This window comes from Cataglyphis hispanica, chromosome 15 (genome assembly GCF_021464435.1).
Source record: "Cataglyphis hispanica isolate Lineage 1 chromosome 15, ULB_Chis1_1.0, whole genome shotgun sequence".
NCBI classification, from domain to species: Eukaryota; Metazoa; Arthropoda; class Insecta; order Hymenoptera; family Formicidae; genus Cataglyphis; species Cataglyphis hispanica.
Window position 1 is genome coordinate 3,579,781 of NC_065968.1, and position 17,540 is coordinate 3,597,320.

The 17,540-nt window shown below is 28.2% G+C and overlaps 5 protein-coding genes across 9 annotated transcripts; 2 read left to right on the forward strand and 3 right to left on the reverse strand.

Annotated features, from left to right (window-relative positions):
* The first annotated feature begins 69 nt into the window (after window positions 1–69).
* LOC126854941 (uncharacterized protein MG328 homolog) lies at window positions 70–2,055 on the forward strand. Its single transcript, XM_050602144.1, has 5 exons — window positions 70–421; window positions 596–867; window positions 1,142–1,295; window positions 1,374–1,547; window positions 1,645–2,055. The coding sequence occupies exons 1-5, from the start codon at window positions 267–269 to the stop codon at window positions 2,039–2,041; spliced, it is 1,152 nt and encodes a 383-aa protein (XP_050458101.1). The 5' UTR covers window positions 70–266; the 3' UTR covers window positions 2,042–2,055.
* Window positions 2,056–2,136: 81 nt separating this feature from the next.
* LOC126854940 (ribosome biogenesis protein NOP53) lies at window positions 2,137–4,411 on the reverse strand. Its single transcript, XM_050602143.1, has 4 exons — window positions 4,158–4,411; window positions 3,389–4,086; window positions 2,628–3,148; window positions 2,137–2,403 (listed from the first exon to the last, which is right to left on the reverse strand). Exons 2-4 carry the CDS (start codon window positions 4,082–4,084, stop codon window positions 2,313–2,315), a joined length of 1,308 nt encoding a protein of 435 aa, XP_050458100.1. The 5' UTR covers window positions 4,085–4,086; window positions 4,158–4,411; the 3' UTR covers window positions 2,137–2,312.
* Window positions 4,412–4,645: 234 nt separating this feature from the next.
* Window positions 4,646–11,459, forward strand: LOC126854935 (ADP-ribosylation factor-binding protein GGA3). 5 transcript variants are annotated; one of them, XR_007688169.1, is made up of 14 exons: window positions 4,646–4,811; window positions 4,996–5,134; window positions 5,261–5,421; window positions 5,801–6,034; window positions 6,234–6,407; window positions 6,578–6,797; window positions 7,130–7,462; window positions 7,628–7,754; window positions 8,043–8,398; window positions 8,526–8,692; window positions 8,950–9,060; window positions 9,361–9,499; window positions 11,144–11,179; window positions 11,335–11,459. XR_007688169.1 is itself a non-coding variant. In XM_050602128.1 (13 exons), the coding sequence occupies exons 2-12, from the start codon at window positions 5,098–5,100 to the stop codon at window positions 9,448–9,450; spliced, it is 2,010 nt and encodes a 669-aa protein (XP_050458085.1). In that variant the 5' UTR covers window positions 4,646–4,811; window positions 4,996–5,097; the 3' UTR covers window positions 9,451–9,499; window positions 11,335–11,430. The 5 variants fall into 5 exon arrangements, 4 of the variants coding, with proteins under 4 accessions (XP_050458085.1, XP_050458083.1, XP_050458081.1 ...); XM_050602128.1 differs by lacking the exon at window positions 11,144–11,179 and having other exon boundaries at window positions 11,335–11,430; XM_050602126.1 differs by lacking the exons at window positions 11,144–11,179; window positions 11,335–11,459 and adding an exon at window positions 9,640–10,982.
* Window positions 11,192–13,890, reverse strand: LOC126854944 (target of rapamycin complex subunit lst8). The gene is made up of 8 exons (XM_050602146.1): window positions 13,758–13,890; window positions 13,523–13,669; window positions 13,093–13,245; window positions 12,874–12,935; window positions 12,652–12,802; window positions 12,310–12,512; window positions 11,709–11,851; window positions 11,192–11,448 (listed from the first exon to the last, which is right to left on the reverse strand). Exons 2-8 carry the CDS (start codon window positions 13,646–13,648, stop codon window positions 11,324–11,326), a joined length of 963 nt encoding a protein of 320 aa, XP_050458103.1. The 5' UTR covers window positions 13,649–13,669; window positions 13,758–13,890; the 3' UTR covers window positions 11,192–11,323.
* A 730-nt stretch (window positions 13,891–14,620) lies between these two features.
* LOC126854945 (N-acetylneuraminate lyase-like) lies at window positions 14,621–17,473 on the reverse strand. The gene is made up of 8 exons (XM_050602147.1): window positions 17,356–17,473; window positions 16,388–16,449; window positions 16,249–16,319; window positions 15,889–16,034; window positions 15,611–15,779; window positions 15,363–15,508; window positions 15,069–15,240; window positions 14,621–15,012 (listed from the first exon to the last, which is right to left on the reverse strand). Exons 1-8 carry the CDS (start codon window positions 17,359–17,361, stop codon window positions 14,861–14,863), a joined length of 924 nt encoding a protein of 307 aa, XP_050458104.1. The 5' UTR covers window positions 17,362–17,473; the 3' UTR covers window positions 14,621–14,860.
* Window positions 17,474–17,540: the final 67 nt, after the last annotated feature.

Genomic DNA, 17,540 nt, shown 5'->3' on the forward strand with positions numbered 1-17,540 from the left:
TCTCTAACCGATAGCTAATCGATTCATGTTTTATAAATTCTTCATGACAAATAGTAATATATCCTATGTATCGTGAAATCGAAAAAATAATCCTATAATAATGAGTGTCTTTTTCAAATAAAACGCGCAATATGTTACAAATGTCACCTGACTGTTTAATAGATTTATAAAAATCTGCAGAAAACAATGCATTTTTAGTATATTTTCTAAACATTAAAAATAAGCTGTTAGTCGAAATATTGATACTAAAAATCGGGATAATAAATATGGATCTGTATGGAAAAGACAAGGGCAATGTAAGTTTACCACCGCGTCTTCAAACGCTCGATTTTAAGGAAACCAAGACTAAAGGTACCATTATTAACACGCAAAAATGTTTGTATGATTTAAAAATTGCAGAATCAAATAAAAGAATTCAAAGGTAATTATTTAAAAAAATGTTTTTAGTGTTTTGGACTTGCGTTAATTTAAAATTAATTTTGGAATTAAGGGTGTTTATTATATTTTATGTATATAAAAAAAAACTTTGTTGTGCTTAAAAAAAGTGTATGATTTCGAGTATTTTATATAATAACAAAAACAATTTTTTAAATAGATTAGAAGATCGGAATAAGGAATTAGAGAATACTTTAGAAAATACAAATAATTCCATTAAAATTTTGCAAGCAGAGAAAGGGAAAGAAATATCTAATTTAAGTTCACAGATAAATTCTTATACAATCAGGACAGAAGCACATAAGAATCAATTAGCTGTTATTGAAAAAGCAAGGATTAATGATAAATTCACTCATATTGAAAAAACTAAAAATATTGATGAAAAATATAACAACACACGACTCATGCTCCTTTCACAAAACAAGCTTTTGAGTAATTGCTGCTTAATATTTCATTTAATCAAATTTGTGCTCTTTATATATATATTTTTAATTTGTAGAAATTTTATTGTATGATCTATTTAATTATCTATTTAAATTTGTGTAACTCAAGAATTCAGTAAACAGAGCTTAAATATATTAAAATTTTATAAACAAAGTTTATCATATATAAATTTTTCCCTCTTAAAGATTAATTTTGTAGAATTTTTTCACATAATTCAGCTTTTTTAGTTATTATTAAAATTTTTTAAACACATTGTTAAAAGGCGCTAAAACTAATGTTTTGGAAGATTACAAGTCAATGCAACCTATTCTGGAAAAGAAATTAAATATGAAAAATCAATATTTAATTGTTGAAAAAGAACAGATGGCAGAGAATTTGCGTCAAATTGAATACAAATTCAAGATTGACAGAGAAAAGTATATAAATATATAACAAATAAATTTTGTTTTCTTATTCGAGAAAGAATTAAAATTGTAAAATTGTGGTTTATATAGACTCAAAAAAAGTTTATATAATTGTCTCTTGGATCTGTCTAATGTTTTTCAAGTAGAGCAACATATGCCACGTTCAATATCCAAGTTATTGTCAGAAAATATAGCTATAAGCAATCAATTATTAATGTTTGTTGAAGACATGACTCCTAAAAAACAAGATTGCATCTTATATAAGTAAGCCAATTGATTTTAGTATATTTCTAAATTTATTAGCTCTTAATTTGACTTTATATTTCTGTAAATTAATATTATTATATTTATTACTTCACAGTAAAGAAAAAGAAAAATATAAAAGTAAAATGAACAATGCGCGTTTGAATACAAAGCAATCCATAATAATTACCAAACTAGCAAAAACCTCGAGTGATATGTTATCTGACTTGTGCTATAAAACAAATATTAAATTATCCGAACTAGTCAAATTCGATCATCTTCCAGAAGAGCAATATGTGGTGAACACAGACAATGCCATGATCAAAGCGCAAAATCATGAGGCAACTGTAAAAGAATTGGAAGTTTTACTTTATCGCGAGGAAGAGAAACTTACTATTGCTAAATATCAGGAGCAGTGGGTATCTGATCAATTGCAAACACATTTGCAGATGCTCTGTGATGTTAAATATGTACTAGCAAAGCTTAAAATTAAAAAAATGTGCAATTGTAAATGAAAAAATAAAATTCAATAAACATAAAAAACGAAGCTCCAAAAATAAACTTGAATGAATGTAAAGGAATACCTTATTTGTAGAAATAAAAGCAAAGATTGATAAATGCCACTTTATTTTATAAAAGGGCTAACTTAAGATAGATATTGGAAATATATTTATTTCCCTTTCCCTCATTTTTATATATTTCTCCAATAATAGATTGGATTACAGATATTAGCTTTTATTAGATAAACGTAGTATATGTGATATCTCAAATATATTAATAAGAGCATCAAACTTTGTGAAGTCGTAACTTAACAGCATTCACGTTTATTTTATGATCTGGTTTCACAAATTTCTTCATCTTTGCTTTGTCACGTTTCCTAAAAAAAAAAGCAATATGTAAAATCCTTGAAGAAATAATTTGTTAATTAATTTTTTAAAATTCTTAAAAACTAATCAATAATTTTCATTATATAATTTTTTTTTTTATTACATACACTTTTATTTTAAAATTTTTTCTTTTATCAAATTCTTCTAAACCTATGTATTTTACTGGTATTATAGATTATTATATTTTACATATCTACTTTTTTGTGTTACTTACAATTTTATGACAGCTGGTGCAACAATACTTCTCTGTTGAAGCGATTTGTACCGATCTTTTAGTAAATTTGTGGAGGATTTACAATTTCTCAAATTGCCAGTCAATTCTTCTGGAAGCAGGAAATCAGGATCTAAGGGCTCAAATTTAGTTTTACTTAGAGTCTTCGGCAATACAGACTCTCTTCCACGTTTCATCATTCGTTTTTGTCGCAAAAGTTCTTGCTTCTTTTCTTTGACCTCTATTTGTTGTTGCAAATTTTTCAATTTGTAGATATCAGAAATTTTCTTTTTATCAATTTTGATCAATATACGTTCATTAGCTGCTTGTTTCTGTTCTCGTTGTTTTCTTCTCTGCACAAGAGTTTTTTTGGCATTTTTCACAAGTTTATTACTTGTCATTGTGATAGACGAATCTTCCTCATTATCATCTTCTTCAGTAAATTTTGTATTTTCTGTTATTTGCTTTGGCAAACCCTCAGACATTTCTTTCATTAAATATTCCTCCCTTTTGTTTAATGGAATCTTAAAATGTAAATTTAATATTAAAAATTTATATCTAAGAAACGTATATATGTATATATATGTAACAAATTATACAGGTTACAAATAAGAATAATAAACAACATTATATTATATAAAACTAACATTAAAAATAATATATTAAAAAATAATCAGATAATATTACATTCATGTCAAATTTTTACTAGAATATTATAGAATTAGGAAGATTATATGTAATTATTCAAGAATTTGATGACTTGCCTTTTTAAACATTTGAGTAGTAACTCGATCAAGGTGCTTCTCTTGTTTTATAATTTCTAATTCTTTTTGAGCAATTTGGTGAAGCAAGTCTTGGTGATCAGCATACGAAGGATTATATGATGTACCTGGATGTGGCACTTCTACTATTGGTAAAACAGATGGCTTTTTTTGTAACGATGAAGGTAATTTTCTTTTTTGCACTCCTAAATGTTTGATTGTATGTCTAATACTGTCTGAAGACATCCATTCGGTGATTATTTCTGGCCATATCTTTTCTGACAATACATTTGTGACATTCCATATATCGCCTTTTTCTTTCTTCTTAATGTAATTTGTAGCAGTTTTTGTGAGCTTTCTATCCTTTAAAACTTCTTTCTTTTTCCTGAGTCTTACATGATTCCTTTTAGAAATCGGATCAGGAACTTGCGTATGTGGCTTTAGAGAAGCAAAACATTTCGGTTCCTTATTCTTTAAGGCTAGCCTGGCGGCCTGTTTGGAAGAAGCATTTGTAATGATTTCAGATTTGTCGATAACAAATAACTGAGAATCCTCACGCTCCGAGAAAGGGGCACCCAGTCTTTCTTCTAACCTTTTATTATCTAAAAATTTATCGACATCATTGATGTCGACATGTTTGCGCCAAGATTTCTTCGTTTTTTTAGAAACTTTACGTTTCTTTATCTTAGCGTCACTCATTTCTGAAAAGAAATATTTGCTTTTATGTAAAATGCAAAGAGATGTAAGATTTTTCTCTAGTTTCAATTTTTACCGGTAATATTAGCTTGAACTTTTCAGCTAAATAGAAAATAAGCACGTGCACGTGGAATACACCTTGTGACATATGCATTAATCCACATCACAAGGATGTGTTGAAAAATCCTACTCGTGGGATAGAGCAGTTAAATTGATCAATCGAACAAAAAGAAATCTTTGCTCCTTCTGTCCCGATTGGTTAATTAAACGTTACCTTACACCTCGAGTAGGATTTTCGAACGCACTAACAAGATATCATAAGGTACTAAATTATAGTGCAGCCAATCAATCTTTTGTTCTTACAGAAAATTGATAAGTTGATTGGCTATTTTGCAACGCTTTTTTCTGACGGATTAAATGTTGATTTTATCGACAGTTAAAAAATCTTGTGGCTTCGTACTTCCAGCTGTCAATATAAATGTGATGGCGTTACTGTAGGATTTACAGAAGATGGTGGCGTGGCTCCTCTCAATTGTCATTTGTCATTTGATCATCTGATCTTCTTACAGTCGATGATCGGTGATGCCAACCCAAATCGTGTGATGTCAGATGATAGTATAATACAGTGAAGCAGGATAAAAATCTGTGAAAACAACACAGAGTGACCAGGAGCCAGGATGACTCCTGTAGCAGAAACAGCTGTTTTATGCTGAGAAGCCTCTTAAAGCAAGTAAATAATAAATTAGGCATAAAACAACGAAAACTAATGTTTCCTGTTAAGAGAGACTCATTAGTAGATAAACAATTTGTAAACTGATCACCGAGCTTTATTAACTCAGACATAATTGCGAGAACAATTAGTGATTCTTACGTGAGTTCCATCTAATGACTGACAATTTTACGTGATATTTCAGAAAATTGAAATTTTTTACATAAGATGCTAAAGGTGTCATTTTAATCACTATAAAAGTGTCGATAAGAATTATATGCAGTGATAAGTAATTACTATTATAAACATGGATGTGGTGACTACTAGCTTAGAAGCTCTCATACGTGAGTACAAGCTAAATTTACTTAATAACATTTTGTTTTTTATTTAAGTATGAGAGTTTTTTTTTAGTAGCCTATTAATTTGACATATATATTTTATAATATATGTATACATATATTGCTATATAGAGAGGGCTACAAATCCACAAAATCAGAAGCCAGACATAGCAGCTATTGAAGCATTCTGCGTGATGCTTACCAAAGAATCAGAAGGTATACAAATAGGCACAAAGTTATTGGCAACGCATATTCAATCGCTTAACGAGTCAGAAGCACTTCAAGCACTTTCAGTATGTTGTTTTTGAATATTTTATAAATTTTAATGCTTATATATACATTTTTAAAATTAAAAAAAAAACATTTAATTATTGAAGATTAATTGTTTACACATCAGTTTATATTGATTATTATATAATTGATTATATATTTAATATTAATCATATATATATATACTGATATTTCTAAGTTATTCAAAGGATTTATCTGAAAGGTGATGCTAAGATATGTACTTTAAAACTAGTATAAGTTAAATTTTAAAGGAATATAAGTTTCAATGACATAATAAAAAACATAAGAAATAAATTTAATTAGCAAGAGATTTTCAGTATTAGATTTATAGATAGAATTTTGTAAATAAATAACTCATAATAGATTTACATATTTCTTCAGTTATTAGATACTTGTATGAAAAGATGCGGCCCGTTATTTCATGCTGAAATTGGTAAATTTCGCTTTCTCAATGAGATGATAAAACTCGTCTCGCCGAAATATTTAGGCACTCGCACCACAGCAAGCGTACGGCAAAAAGTATTGCAACTACTTTATACATGGATCAGAGAATATCCTCGCGAATCGAAAATTAAGGAGGCTTATGAGATGCTTAAGAAACAAGGAGTCATTGAGGTTATTTATTTTATATATATAGCTTTTTATATTATAGTTTTATAATTAGGTTTATAATATATTTCTTTTCTTAATCTTGCAATTTTGGAAGCATAACAAAATGCATAGTCACTCTATTATCTTTCTATTATATTCTATTATATTCTGCATGTTTTGTTCTAATAATAAGGTATCAAAATGCAATAAAAATAAATTACAGGAAGATGCAGCATTTATAATGGCTAACAGTGAGGAAAGTCAAAAATCATCTAAGATAAAGAATAATATATTTGAAAATGAAGAAATGTCAAGGCATTTGCGCAAGTTACTTCATAGCAAAGATCCTTATGATCTACAAACTGCAAACCGATTAATCAAAGTTATGGTGAAAGAGGTAGGATTATTTAAAACATAAAAGAATATTTACGATAAAATTCTTGGATTCGGATTCCCTCAAATATTTAATGATTTCTTCTGACATTTCTTAAAATTCTATTTCACATTTTTGAAATATAAATTCCAATTTTCTCTCTTAAGCTTTGGTTACAAATTACCTATTTTTAGGATGAGGAAAGACTGCAGTTAAACTCGCGAAGGAATATGGAATTAGAATCAGTGCATAACAACGTAAAACTCTTGTCAGAAATGCTGGATTCGTATAATCAAAACGAAACCAGCACAGAAGATCTTGAATTGATGAAGGAGTTACATCAAGCGTGCGAGCGATTGAAGCCTATTTTGTTGCGACTCGCTAGCGAGACTCAGGGTGATGTTGAAATGCTTGGTACGTTGTACATTTAATTATAGATCAATCATCGATTTTCAGTTGTAGATTTACTATAATTATTTACTGAAAAATTCGGAGAATCTTATGATTAAAATATAGATAATCAATTAAAAATAATTAAGAATTGCTCGTTTCTCTTTTAAAAGAAAAAAAAGAAAAATAAAAAAAAGACGCTTTGATTTAGATTTTCTATCATTTTGTGAAATAATGTATAGTACATTATAAACTGAACTGCACATCAACATTTGTTACTCTGCTCATGTAGCTTTTTCCTTCATCATTAATCTATGGTCAATAAATTAATTATTTTTCCATGCATTTTACTTTAGCTGATGTGCTAACTGCAAGTGACGAGTTGAATCAAGTCTTCGAGAAATACACATCCGTTATTATTCTCGGGCAATCTCCTAAATCTTACGCGACAGAATCTTCTAAACCAAGTTTTAATAACGGATCATCTCTCTTGGACTTATCGTCTCCCACTGAGAGTGTTTCCTGTGAAAGCACGACACAGAGCACAACGTCAACAAATCATCAGTCAGATATAGACATGTTGGGAGATATTTTCAGTGTATTAGAGAAACCAATCAAATCGGACACAAATTTCTTGATGCCAAATGCCATTATGCAACCAATCAGTATCTCGCCTATGAATAAGAAAAGTAAGTGTGATTAGAAAAAGATTTAACTAAAAATATTGCTGGTTTTTAAAGAAATTTGTTGCAATTGTTGCAATTAAACGATATTTACCTTTGCTATTATTTCTTGAATTTATTTGTTACATGTTTACTCACTGTATTATTTTTTTAAATGATAATATTTAATAGATGAAGTTACCAACACTGGCGAGGAAAAGATAGATAGTAAAGCGAAAGCATTGGAAGAGTTGAATGAATTGGGAGAAACTTTACTTAAACAAAGCTTGTCGGGTACAATTGCTCGTTCGTCACAAGGGTAAGCATATTTATGGATTTTAAATTCTAAAAAATTTTCCATGGATTCAATGACTGACAATAATTAACTGAATAATAGCCAAATCTCAATATTCTTAGTAAAATGAAGAACAATTCAAAAGAAAACATTAATACAAAAATACTAAGACATGTATAGAGAATGAAGCTAAGGATAGAAAGGTTTATTAAAATTATCTAAAAATCGTTTGGTTTAGACATCTTTGATCTTGATGCAGCATATAAAGACTTCTTAGACTAATTTAAAAAAGAAGATTTAATATTTTTACAGCAAAGTCAATAGTAATATTGTAAAAACTCAAAGTACCAGTGATTCTGTCCGGAAACAAAATTGGTCTCATGAATCTAGCAATAATATGTCACAACACATGACAGAACAAACAGATACAAAAAAATGCGAGTCAAGTAGTAATTTTGACATTTCAACATCTTCAAATTTGTCAAAAATTAACGTGACCACTAGTCTGTCATGCAACAAAAGTATTAATTCAGAAAATGCGGAAACGGAAATACAGCAGAAAGCAGAAGTGACGCAGTTGCTTAACGGTGCGTCAACCATAGCAGACGCTGAACCTGAAATCAAACCATTGACTGATATCACTGTCAATCTTGAAGATATTAAGCCAGGTAATTATATTAATTTATTAACTTTATATATACATATATAAATACGTATTTTTCCTTGATGTAATTTTTATTTTTCCTCATTCTGCGTTTCTTATATGTATCATATAACACCAATTATCTTTTGTAGGTATAAATCCGCCTCTAACTGTAATCGAAGAAAGAAATGGTATAAGTGTGGTACTCCACTTTACTCAAGACAGTCCTAGGCCAGATGTATCTGTAGTAGTAATTACTACAATGAGCAAAAATGCAAAATCACTTAATAATTATTTATTTCAAGCAGTTGTGCCCAAGGTAAGTGTTCCAACTTATTGGGGAGTGTATCATATCCAATAATTAAAAACTAACTTTAAATTTCTTAGGAATTACTAAGCACATAAATCTAGAAAAAAATATAAAATTTTAAAGATCAAAATTATAAACCTGAAAGACAATCTTATTAAATAATAAATTTCATTTATATATTTAACATTCATAAATCTAACAACTTCACAATATTTTTTTATAAAGTTAAATAAACATTTTCATAACTTTTTGAAATGTATATGCAGAAATGCAAATGCAGGCTGCAGCCACCTTCCGGAACAAAGTTGCCAGCACATAATCCATTCCTTCCACCATCCGCAATCACACAAATTATGCTGATTGCAAATCCTTTCAAGGTATATAATTACATTTCTTTTCAACAAATCTCAAAAGTAAACAGTTCAGTTATTTAAAATAAAACATTAAAATTATATCATTATTAATACAATATTTTATCCTTGATAAAAATATAAAACTTTTGTCATATTTTATAAAATGTGTAATACATTAAAAACGTTTAGTGGAATTAGTTTGAAGAGTTTACTTTTAAGTTATTTCGTTTATCTAGGCAAAAAATAATTTATTTTACAAAAATGTAGAAATGTTTGCAATGTAATCACACAATGTTTGTTTCTATGGAAAATTGATGATTTCAGGAACCCGTATATCTAAAGTTTATGTTAAGCTACACAATGGACGATGAAACATTTACAGAAATGGGTGAAGTAGATAAATTGCCTCTATGATCCAGTGCATCTATGATATGATTTTGATGCAATGTTGCACTCGTTTTCGGTAAGCCAAGAATAATATAAGAAGTATTCCAATTACCGCGATTCAATTATTCAAGAATATGTGCAGTCAAATTGTTAGACATTCTTTACATTTTAATCTTAGAATGCGGAATTGAAACCATCATATTTTTAACTCATTAGAGATGGACAACTATTTTGTTTTTAAATCTCAACTTTATTCGAATGGCATATGCATAAAATAAAAATGTTGTTTTGATAAACACAACATTTTCATTCTACACATTCTTCACTAAATAGCAAAGTTGAAATAATGTTGGCGTTAAAAAAGGCTGAATTGATTGAGAGGAAGTATTGAGTGGAAGTATTACAATCTGAACAGATTCATTTGAAGATAATTTTATAATTCTACATGGCCACTTTTTCAAATAGAAATAAAGAAATAAGTAAAAGGCCAAAAGTGTAAACCTTACACAAAAAGATGTTTAGGGAACAGTTTCTCATGTCAAAACTATTATAGTTGAAAACAATGAAATAAGACCAGATTGTAAGTGGGATCATACAAGTTGCAAGTGATGTTATTTGGATAATTACAGTTCTTATGATTTAGTCGATTTCTTTTATTTCTAGGTCATTGAAGTCGAATCTTTCCTCTATTTTAAGATTTCTAAATAGTCCGTTTTTTTATAATAATGGTATTTATTATAATATTAGAATAAAAATGCCATTATGTACTTTGTGTTTCACTCATTTTAGTATGTGAGCACTTCATAAATATGAATAATAGCAGAGCAGTGTAAGAGGATTCACAATGTAAGAAATTCAAAGAGAGACAGTTGACTTAAAATAAAGGAAATCGATTATATAACAATCATATTTCTTAGCGACTCGGATCTAAGAAAAGCTATCTTATTGCATGAATGTTGTAAAAAAACTGTTTAATGAAAAAAAAACCTGTTTAATGAAATGCAATCGGGAAGAGAGGAGATGTGGTACCATTTCGTGATATTCATTATACTGCAAAATAATATATAAAATATTTTCTTTCTTTCTCTCACATATACATACATAGATCATTTTAAATATTGTATTCATATATAGTCTATAATAGAGTATAAATATGATAAAGCGAAACATCGAACTCGAATCATGCATTCTAAAATTAAATTAATGGAATAAATATTGAAATAAAAGGAATTAAATATGTTTTATTATCTTAGTGAAATAATTGACATGAATTATTATAAAAGATGATGGTGGAAAAGAGAGAGAAAGATAGATAAAAGATGTGTGAGAGAAAGAAAGGAAAGCTATAATGATGTATTTCTAAATTTATGTAAATGAAAATAATTTAATGAATTGTTATGGACATTTTTGTTTTCTGTCGATATTCTGGTATATGTTCATTTATATATTTAAGAGTCTATCGTACATACGTAGTTGTATGCTGCTTTGTGATATATGCTTTAATAAGTGTAAACCTATATTAAGACTGCGAATTTAATAAACCAAATAAGAGACAAGAATAAACTAGAAATCACCGGACCTGTACAAAACAAAAAATTTCACAAACATTTTAATGATATCTTAATTAATAACTAAACTATTCAATTATTATGTAATGAATATATTTGATGAATAAGTCTATCACTGAATTTTTACAATTATTAACTTTTTTCTTTGAAAGGAGGAAGAAGAGACAAATGATAGAGGTACATAATATGTAAGTAAAATATAGTATTGGAAAACAAATATTACTATTTGAGACATTTGCACATATAACAATGACACAATATATCTGAAATTAGAAATTGCTTTTGATTGAAAGCAAAAGGAAAAATATTATTTAAATATTCATTTTCTATTCTTAATTCGCAGAAACAATTTCATCACGGAAAGCAAGAGCTATAACGGCCTTTTGATGTCCTTGATATTCTCGTTCTATTGTTCCTGTAAGTGCGTTCCATAATCTCGCGACTCCATCTGAAGAAGCTATATAAAATAATATAATATATATAAATATATATTATATTATATATAAATATATATTACATATATATAAATATTGAACAAATTAAGTACATACAAAGTACATGAAATTTTGATTGCAAATTTTATTTTTATTTTTATTAGATTTTATTTTTATAATAAATATTCATTAGAATATAAAAGTTGCTGTATTGCGCGCATTGATAAATGCTTACTGCGCAAGGGAAATGGACTAAGAAAGGGTAAAAATATGCTGTACTTACCAGTAAATATATATTGGGAATCTGCACTAAATGCTGCATCCCAAACCCAACGCTTTGCTTCATGCTGAAGTACTTGTACTTCAGAAAAGTCAGTCGTTCTCCATACTCGGGCGGTTTGATCTGCTGACGTCGTCACCAACAAGCTTAACAGATTAATTTTAATACAAATCAATATTTCGCAAAAAATAAGAAAAAAATATTAAGCTCTGTATTATTTATTAGAATATATATTGTATTTTTTAGAATAGCTTATAAATTTATATATATATAAATATACTCTTATTGTGCAATTTTTTATTTGTGATTAATAAAATCTAAAATAATAGAAGTTTGATTCTTCACTGTAGCCATATGGAATTATATTAAAAGTGAACAATCTGAATTATTTTCTATTCTCTTAATTTTATATAAAAGTTAAAAAATAGCATTTTTTTTTATTTGATTTATGTTTGTAGCCTAAAGAAGGAAAAGAAAATAATCTTTTGAATATGCTTTATATGATAAGACTATGTACACATATATATAATATTTGAAAATATATATATAACAAATATATAATATTTGAAATACTTATCATAAGATAAAATGTATAAATGCTTACGTTGAATCGGGACTGAACTTGCAGCGAAGAGCGTAACGTTTATGAGCTAGGAGTTTATGACGAGGATTAAGTCTTGTAGGTTCCTCTCCAATACCTCCTGTAAGTGTCCAGATGTAACAATGTCCTTTATTATTTACGGCCGCCATGTACGAACCATCTTGATCTATTGCGATATCTTGAATCGAGGATTCAGCCTCAGGAATCTGAAATATAATAGAAATATTTATTACAAGTAGCATAATTACTACAATTAATTTGATGTATTTGAAATTTCAAAATCTCTTTCTTATATTTTTAATAGATTTTTTACACAGTAAAATTATATTAGCATAACACAAGTACCAGTTGTTCATTGTGATCCGAACGAAGATCCCACAAGTGTATAACTCCACTTTGGTCGCCGACTATCAGTTCAGCTTGATTAGGATGCAAACATACACAATTTACAGGTGCAGATACTTGAAATATTCTTTGACATTGAAAGCTGCTAGATCTGTCAATGAATTTAGTGATTATTAAATTGAAAACATAAAATTCATCCTCTTGTTCATATAAATAATTTACCTTAAATCCCATACTCTTGCAGAGCAGTCTTCTCCACCTGTGTACATCCATTTTCCTTCCTCCTGTTCATATATATATTATTAAGAGATAATTATATAAAATTATTAGAAAATAATGTAGTTTAAAATATTTCTGATTTAAATCAACTGTCGAAGTAACAACTTGTGCATATGTTTAAAAAAGGAAATAGTATATAGAATATAAATATCGATATTAAACCTGAAAACCCAAGCTGGTGATATTTTTCGATACTCCTTCATAATTGATGACTGGATTGGGATTATTTGAAGCTAGATCATACATTCGTATATGTTGATATCCAGCAGCAGCTACAACATACTTGTCTGGTGTGATGTCCAAAGCATTGACTTGCTGTAAAACTCGTTAAGGAAGCTCAGAGAAAATTCTATAAAATTCTTATTAACAGTTAAAATATGTACAAGTTTATGACGAGTGTTACCCAAATTATAATAACGTTTCCATTATTACAGTGATAATATTGTTATTCCTATTTTGTTTATATAAATATATACACATGTGCATAATTTGGTAACACGTGTGTATCAAGTATTGCTAACACATGTCAAATATATCTCCACTAAAGCATGCAAAATATTATTTGCTTCAAAATTACAATACAGAAGGATACAGAATCTGTATGTTGACATGTTCGTTGACAGACGCCTGTATGTGGCTGCCATATTTTGATAGTGTGATCATAACCTCCCGTGACAAAAATCACTTGTTCATTGCTAATTGCACCGTCAACAGTCATTTTCAATATATTTATTATTTCCTAAATGTAAAAAATCATACACATAATCACATAGAAAAATCACACACATAACAAAACATGATTAGATAGTGTAAACATCTTGTATCACCTTGCTACTTTTCGAGAAATTCTATTAATATTACACATATAATAATAGAATTTATTAATTTTTTGAAAGGAAGTTCCTGCTTTCTGTTCCTTTCGCTAATGGACCTAACCTAACCCAACAGATATATATATATATATCTCGATAAAATATGGCTGCGATCGGGAAGACGCCAGTCTTCCAATCAGAATAAAGAATAAAGAAATCACCAATCAGAATAAAGAAATCTTTGCTCTTTTTGTCCTGATTGGTCAATCAAATGCTTCGAAGCATTTTAGCATCTTTTCGACCGTAGCCTATGTTCATTACTAAGGATGATAATGAGGATGATTGCTATTGGTCGAGCCTCACGATTTGTCCAGACAATTTTCATTTTCACTCATGTAAATAGGAACCAAGATCGAAGTGAAACTGGCGCCATTTCAGAAGTATTCGCGATTTGAATTACGCTGGCTTCTTCGAAATAGTCGTGCGATTTTTTACAGGTAATATAACATATTATAATTTATAATAAGTTAGAGAAAACTTATAATATCCGAAAACCAATAGGAAATTACAATTTTCTTTACTGTATGCATAAATATTCGTATGTATTTATATATTTATATAGCAAATCATTGTTTCAAACACTGTTCTCTTTCCCCTCTCCCCCCTCGCTTGCAATAATTCATTATACTTACAATTGGTAAATTATTATTTTCATCTCGTAATATTATGCTTTTTAAATATGAATTCTGCTACCTTTGTTCATCAAAGATGAGAAAATAGAAAGGATGAGAATAAATTGAACATGTATTTGGCAGTGTATAATGTTTTATGAAGTAAGAATTTTTTTATGATATGTGTAAAAACTTTTTTGTACATAATTTTTAGATTTTGTATAAATTTATTTTTTTATGTAATTAATATTAGAAAAATACAATTTGCTTCTTTCATTTATTTTAATTTTTATGTTAATTAGCATCTTTTGTGCTGCATTATTAATTTTTAGATATCTTTTTATATTATTTTTTATGTTTACACAATAATTTTACAGATAATCTTTTATGAAAAATAAAATACTCAGCATAAAGTGTATAAGAGTAATAAAATATTTTTCATCAGGCTTAAATTTTTGGCTTATATCCTAGATTTGTTAAATCAGTTATCATAGTTGCTACAGCATCAGAAGAAATAGATGTAAGTGGTGCACGAGGTGGTCCTACTTTAATCTCAGTAAGAAGATTCATTGCTGTTTTCATAGTCTGCACCCAATTGCCTGTAAATGATCCTTCAGTAACGATGCACTTTATTAAATGCAAAAACAATATTTACCGTGTTTTGTTATAAGAAGAATAGTGCTTGAAAGTTTCTGCTGCATATTCTTAGCTCTTAACATATCTCCATTTTTGCTAGCAGCAAGAATATCCAGTATAAGTTCCGGAAACAAATTTAGGCTAGTCATTATGAAGGAGTCCATTCCCAGTGCACATGCAGCGTTCACTAACTAGGATAAGACCAAGGTAAATTTATCTTTATTACACTAGAATTAAAACTAACATATACATGTAGAGCTTGCTAGCTTTTGTAAGATTTTTTAAGGATTTAATTTGAAGACTTAATTTTCACCTTATCGTTACCAAGAAAAATAACATATTTCTGGTTATTGGCATGTAAGGCTTGCGCACCCTCTTCTAAATTGGCACTAGTGAACTTTATACCCACAAATGATGGTATTTTATCATCAATTAATTCAAGGAATTGTCCCATGTGTACTATAAAAAAATTATATATGATATGATACACATTTGAAGAAATATCAATATTGTTGATTACATTAAGTTTTTATCATGCGTGTATTAAAAAACATTACTCACTATTAACATTGGTTAACATAGGAATATGATAGTATAATAATGGAGTGTTTGGTGCTGCCTTTCCAATTCTCTCCAAGTATTCAATTAGCTGTTGAGGAGTAGTAGGCTTGAAATATAATTCTGGTAAACAGAGTATAGAATCTACACGCAGAGACTCTGCATGATTTGCCTGTGAAATTACGTTATTTTTATTTTATTATTTGATTGCATAATATTGTATTGAACATTATTTTGTATATATTAATTATGTACCTTGTATCTATTGATGTTATACTTACAAGCTCGATAACATCGGGAAGAGGAGCACCTCCTATTTGAATCATTAAGTGTTGCTTTGTACTTTTTGTCGCTTTTACCCAAGCTTCAGTAACGAATTTTCTTTCAGTGACAGACATTGATGGTCCCTCACCACTTGTACCATTGACTGCAAAATGATATTTATTAGTTATGCAATAATAATATCTTAGTTTTAAAATAAGAAGGGTCATTACCTCTGCTTTTTGAATAATTTTTAAGTAAACTTTTTTACAAGAATTCAGTAAATATGTATAAAATGTTGCTTTGAATATAGATATAGAGGATATAGACTAGAAAATATAGAGAAAAGAGAGAAGTTTTTAATAATAAAAATCATTTACCGAGTATACCATTAATTCCCTTTTTTGCCAGATATGTTGCATATTTTGGTATAATGTCCAAATTAAGAGATCTATTGAATAAATATTGATCATATTATCAGTTTAACATTAGTAGAACTTATAGAAATAAATAAATTACCTATCATTATTAAAAGGTGTTAACACTGGGACAATGAGACCTCTGTAGGTATATGACAATCGCTGTAATTAAAAATTTAATTATCTGCACAATATAAAAAATTCTATAATCTTTGTTTTATTTATTTTTATTTATATGAATGACATAACTTTAATGTATATATAAATTTATTTCATTAATTTTTTTCCTACATATTTATTTCTCCTATTTAAAGAATAAAAATTGTACAGAGTATAAAAAGATTGTTGCAGCTTTTTAAGTAAATTTCTGTTTTTCATTTGGCAGAGATGTTTTCAAAAAATATATTGCAGAATTTAAATGTGAAATTTAAACTGTTAATTTTATTTTAAATTATTCTATTCATGTTCATCAAAAGAATAAAAAGTATATATACAGAAACAGCACAGAAAGAAAACATTTTACGAGCATTTAATTAATTTACAAAACAGATTACAATATAGGACTTTAATATTTGGACATCACAAGATGTTTTGTTAGAATCTTTTTGTATAATTAAATACATTCAATATTATATTTAATGATAATATTTATAATTCTTTATTAATTTTTATTTTTTTATGTTTTCAGAATATCTTTTCTTTTAATCATTCTACACTGAACAACGATTTCAATTTGAGAACTTCTGTGATGCAGCACACTGGTGCATCGCCTGACTGGTGAGTTAATTCAAAATTTACATAAAATTTTGAGAACATATGATTTTATTGCAACGTCGATATTTGTACGATATATATACATATATATACAAATAGTTCAACTAACTTTATGGTTAATCACGTTTGTCAACAAAATCATATGTTACTTATACATTATATCATTTAAATTGAGATGCATATAATTATTCGCATATGATGAACAGAATGGAGTGCAAAATTTTGATTATTTAAACGAATAAATTCGATTATTTGTCTACGGTATAATAAATATTGTGAATATTGTCTACTTACGGACATTGTTAACGGGCGTAACGATAATGTGAACCTAACAAGCGCAATAGCGTGAAAAGAAATGACTGATAATTAAATACACATTCTCTTTTCCTCCTGCCTTTGCCAAGTTCTGATAAGATAGGCGTTTGTCTTATTTGTCATCTAACATCACGACAAGTGCATAATTTAAAACATTTATATCT

Bases quoted from the DNA above. Each gene is read 5' to 3' on its own strand.
- LOC126854944 (XM_050602146.1), bottom strand. From the start codon at position 13,648: ATGACTGTTGACGGTGCAATTAGCAATGAACAAGTGATTTTTGTCACG. The intron at 12,936-13,092 runs GTTTAATATCGA...ATATATGAACAG, and splicing joins TCACCAGCTTGGGTTTTCAG to GAGGAAGGAAAATGGATGTA. The intron at 11,852-12,309 runs GTAAGCATTTAT...TAATCTGTTAAG, and splicing joins AAGTTCAGTCCCGATTCAAC to CTTGTTGGTGACGACGTCAG.
- LOC126854940 (XM_050602143.1), bottom strand. From the start codon at position 4,084: ATGAGTGACGCTAAGATAAAGAAACGTAAAGTTTCTAAAAAAACGAAG. The intron at 3,149-3,388 runs GCAAGTCATCAA...TTACATTTTAAG, and splicing joins CTACTCAAATGTTTAAAAAG to ATTCCATTAAACAAAAGGGA. The intron at 2,404-2,627 runs GTAAGTAACACA...TTTTTTTTTTAG, and splicing joins GCACCAGCTGTCATAAAATT to GAAACGTGACAAAGCAAAGA.
- LOC126854935 (XM_050602128.1), top strand. From the start codon at position 5,098: ATGGATGTGGTGACTACTAGCTTAGAAGCTCTCATAC. The intron at 6,035-6,233 runs GTTATTTATTTT...AATAAATTACAG, and splicing joins AGAAACAAGGAGTCATTGAG to GAAGATGCAGCATTTATAAT. The intron at 7,755-8,042 runs GTAAGCATATTT...ATATTTTTACAG, and splicing joins ATTGCTCGTTCGTCACAAGG to CAAAGTCAATAGTAATATTG.
- LOC126854941 (XM_050602144.1), top strand. From the start codon at position 267: ATGGATCTGTATGGAAAAGACAAGGGCAATGTAAGTTTACCACCGCGT. The intron at 422-595 runs GTAATTATTTAA...TTTTTTAAATAG, and splicing joins TCAAATAAAAGAATTCAAAG to ATTAGAAGATCGGAATAAGG. The intron at 1,548-1,644 runs GTAAGCCAATTG...ATTACTTCACAG, and splicing joins CAAGATTGCATCTTATATAA to TAAAGAAAAAGAAAAATATA.
- LOC126854945 (XM_050602147.1), bottom strand. The intron at 16,320-16,387 runs GTAATTTATTTA...TTTATTCAATAG, and splicing joins ACACCTTTTAATAATGATAG to ATCTCTTAATTTGGACATTA. The intron at 15,780-15,888 runs GTAAGTATAACA...GTAATTTCACAG, and splicing joins TTCCCGATGTTATCGAGCTT to GCAAATCATGCAGAGTCTCT.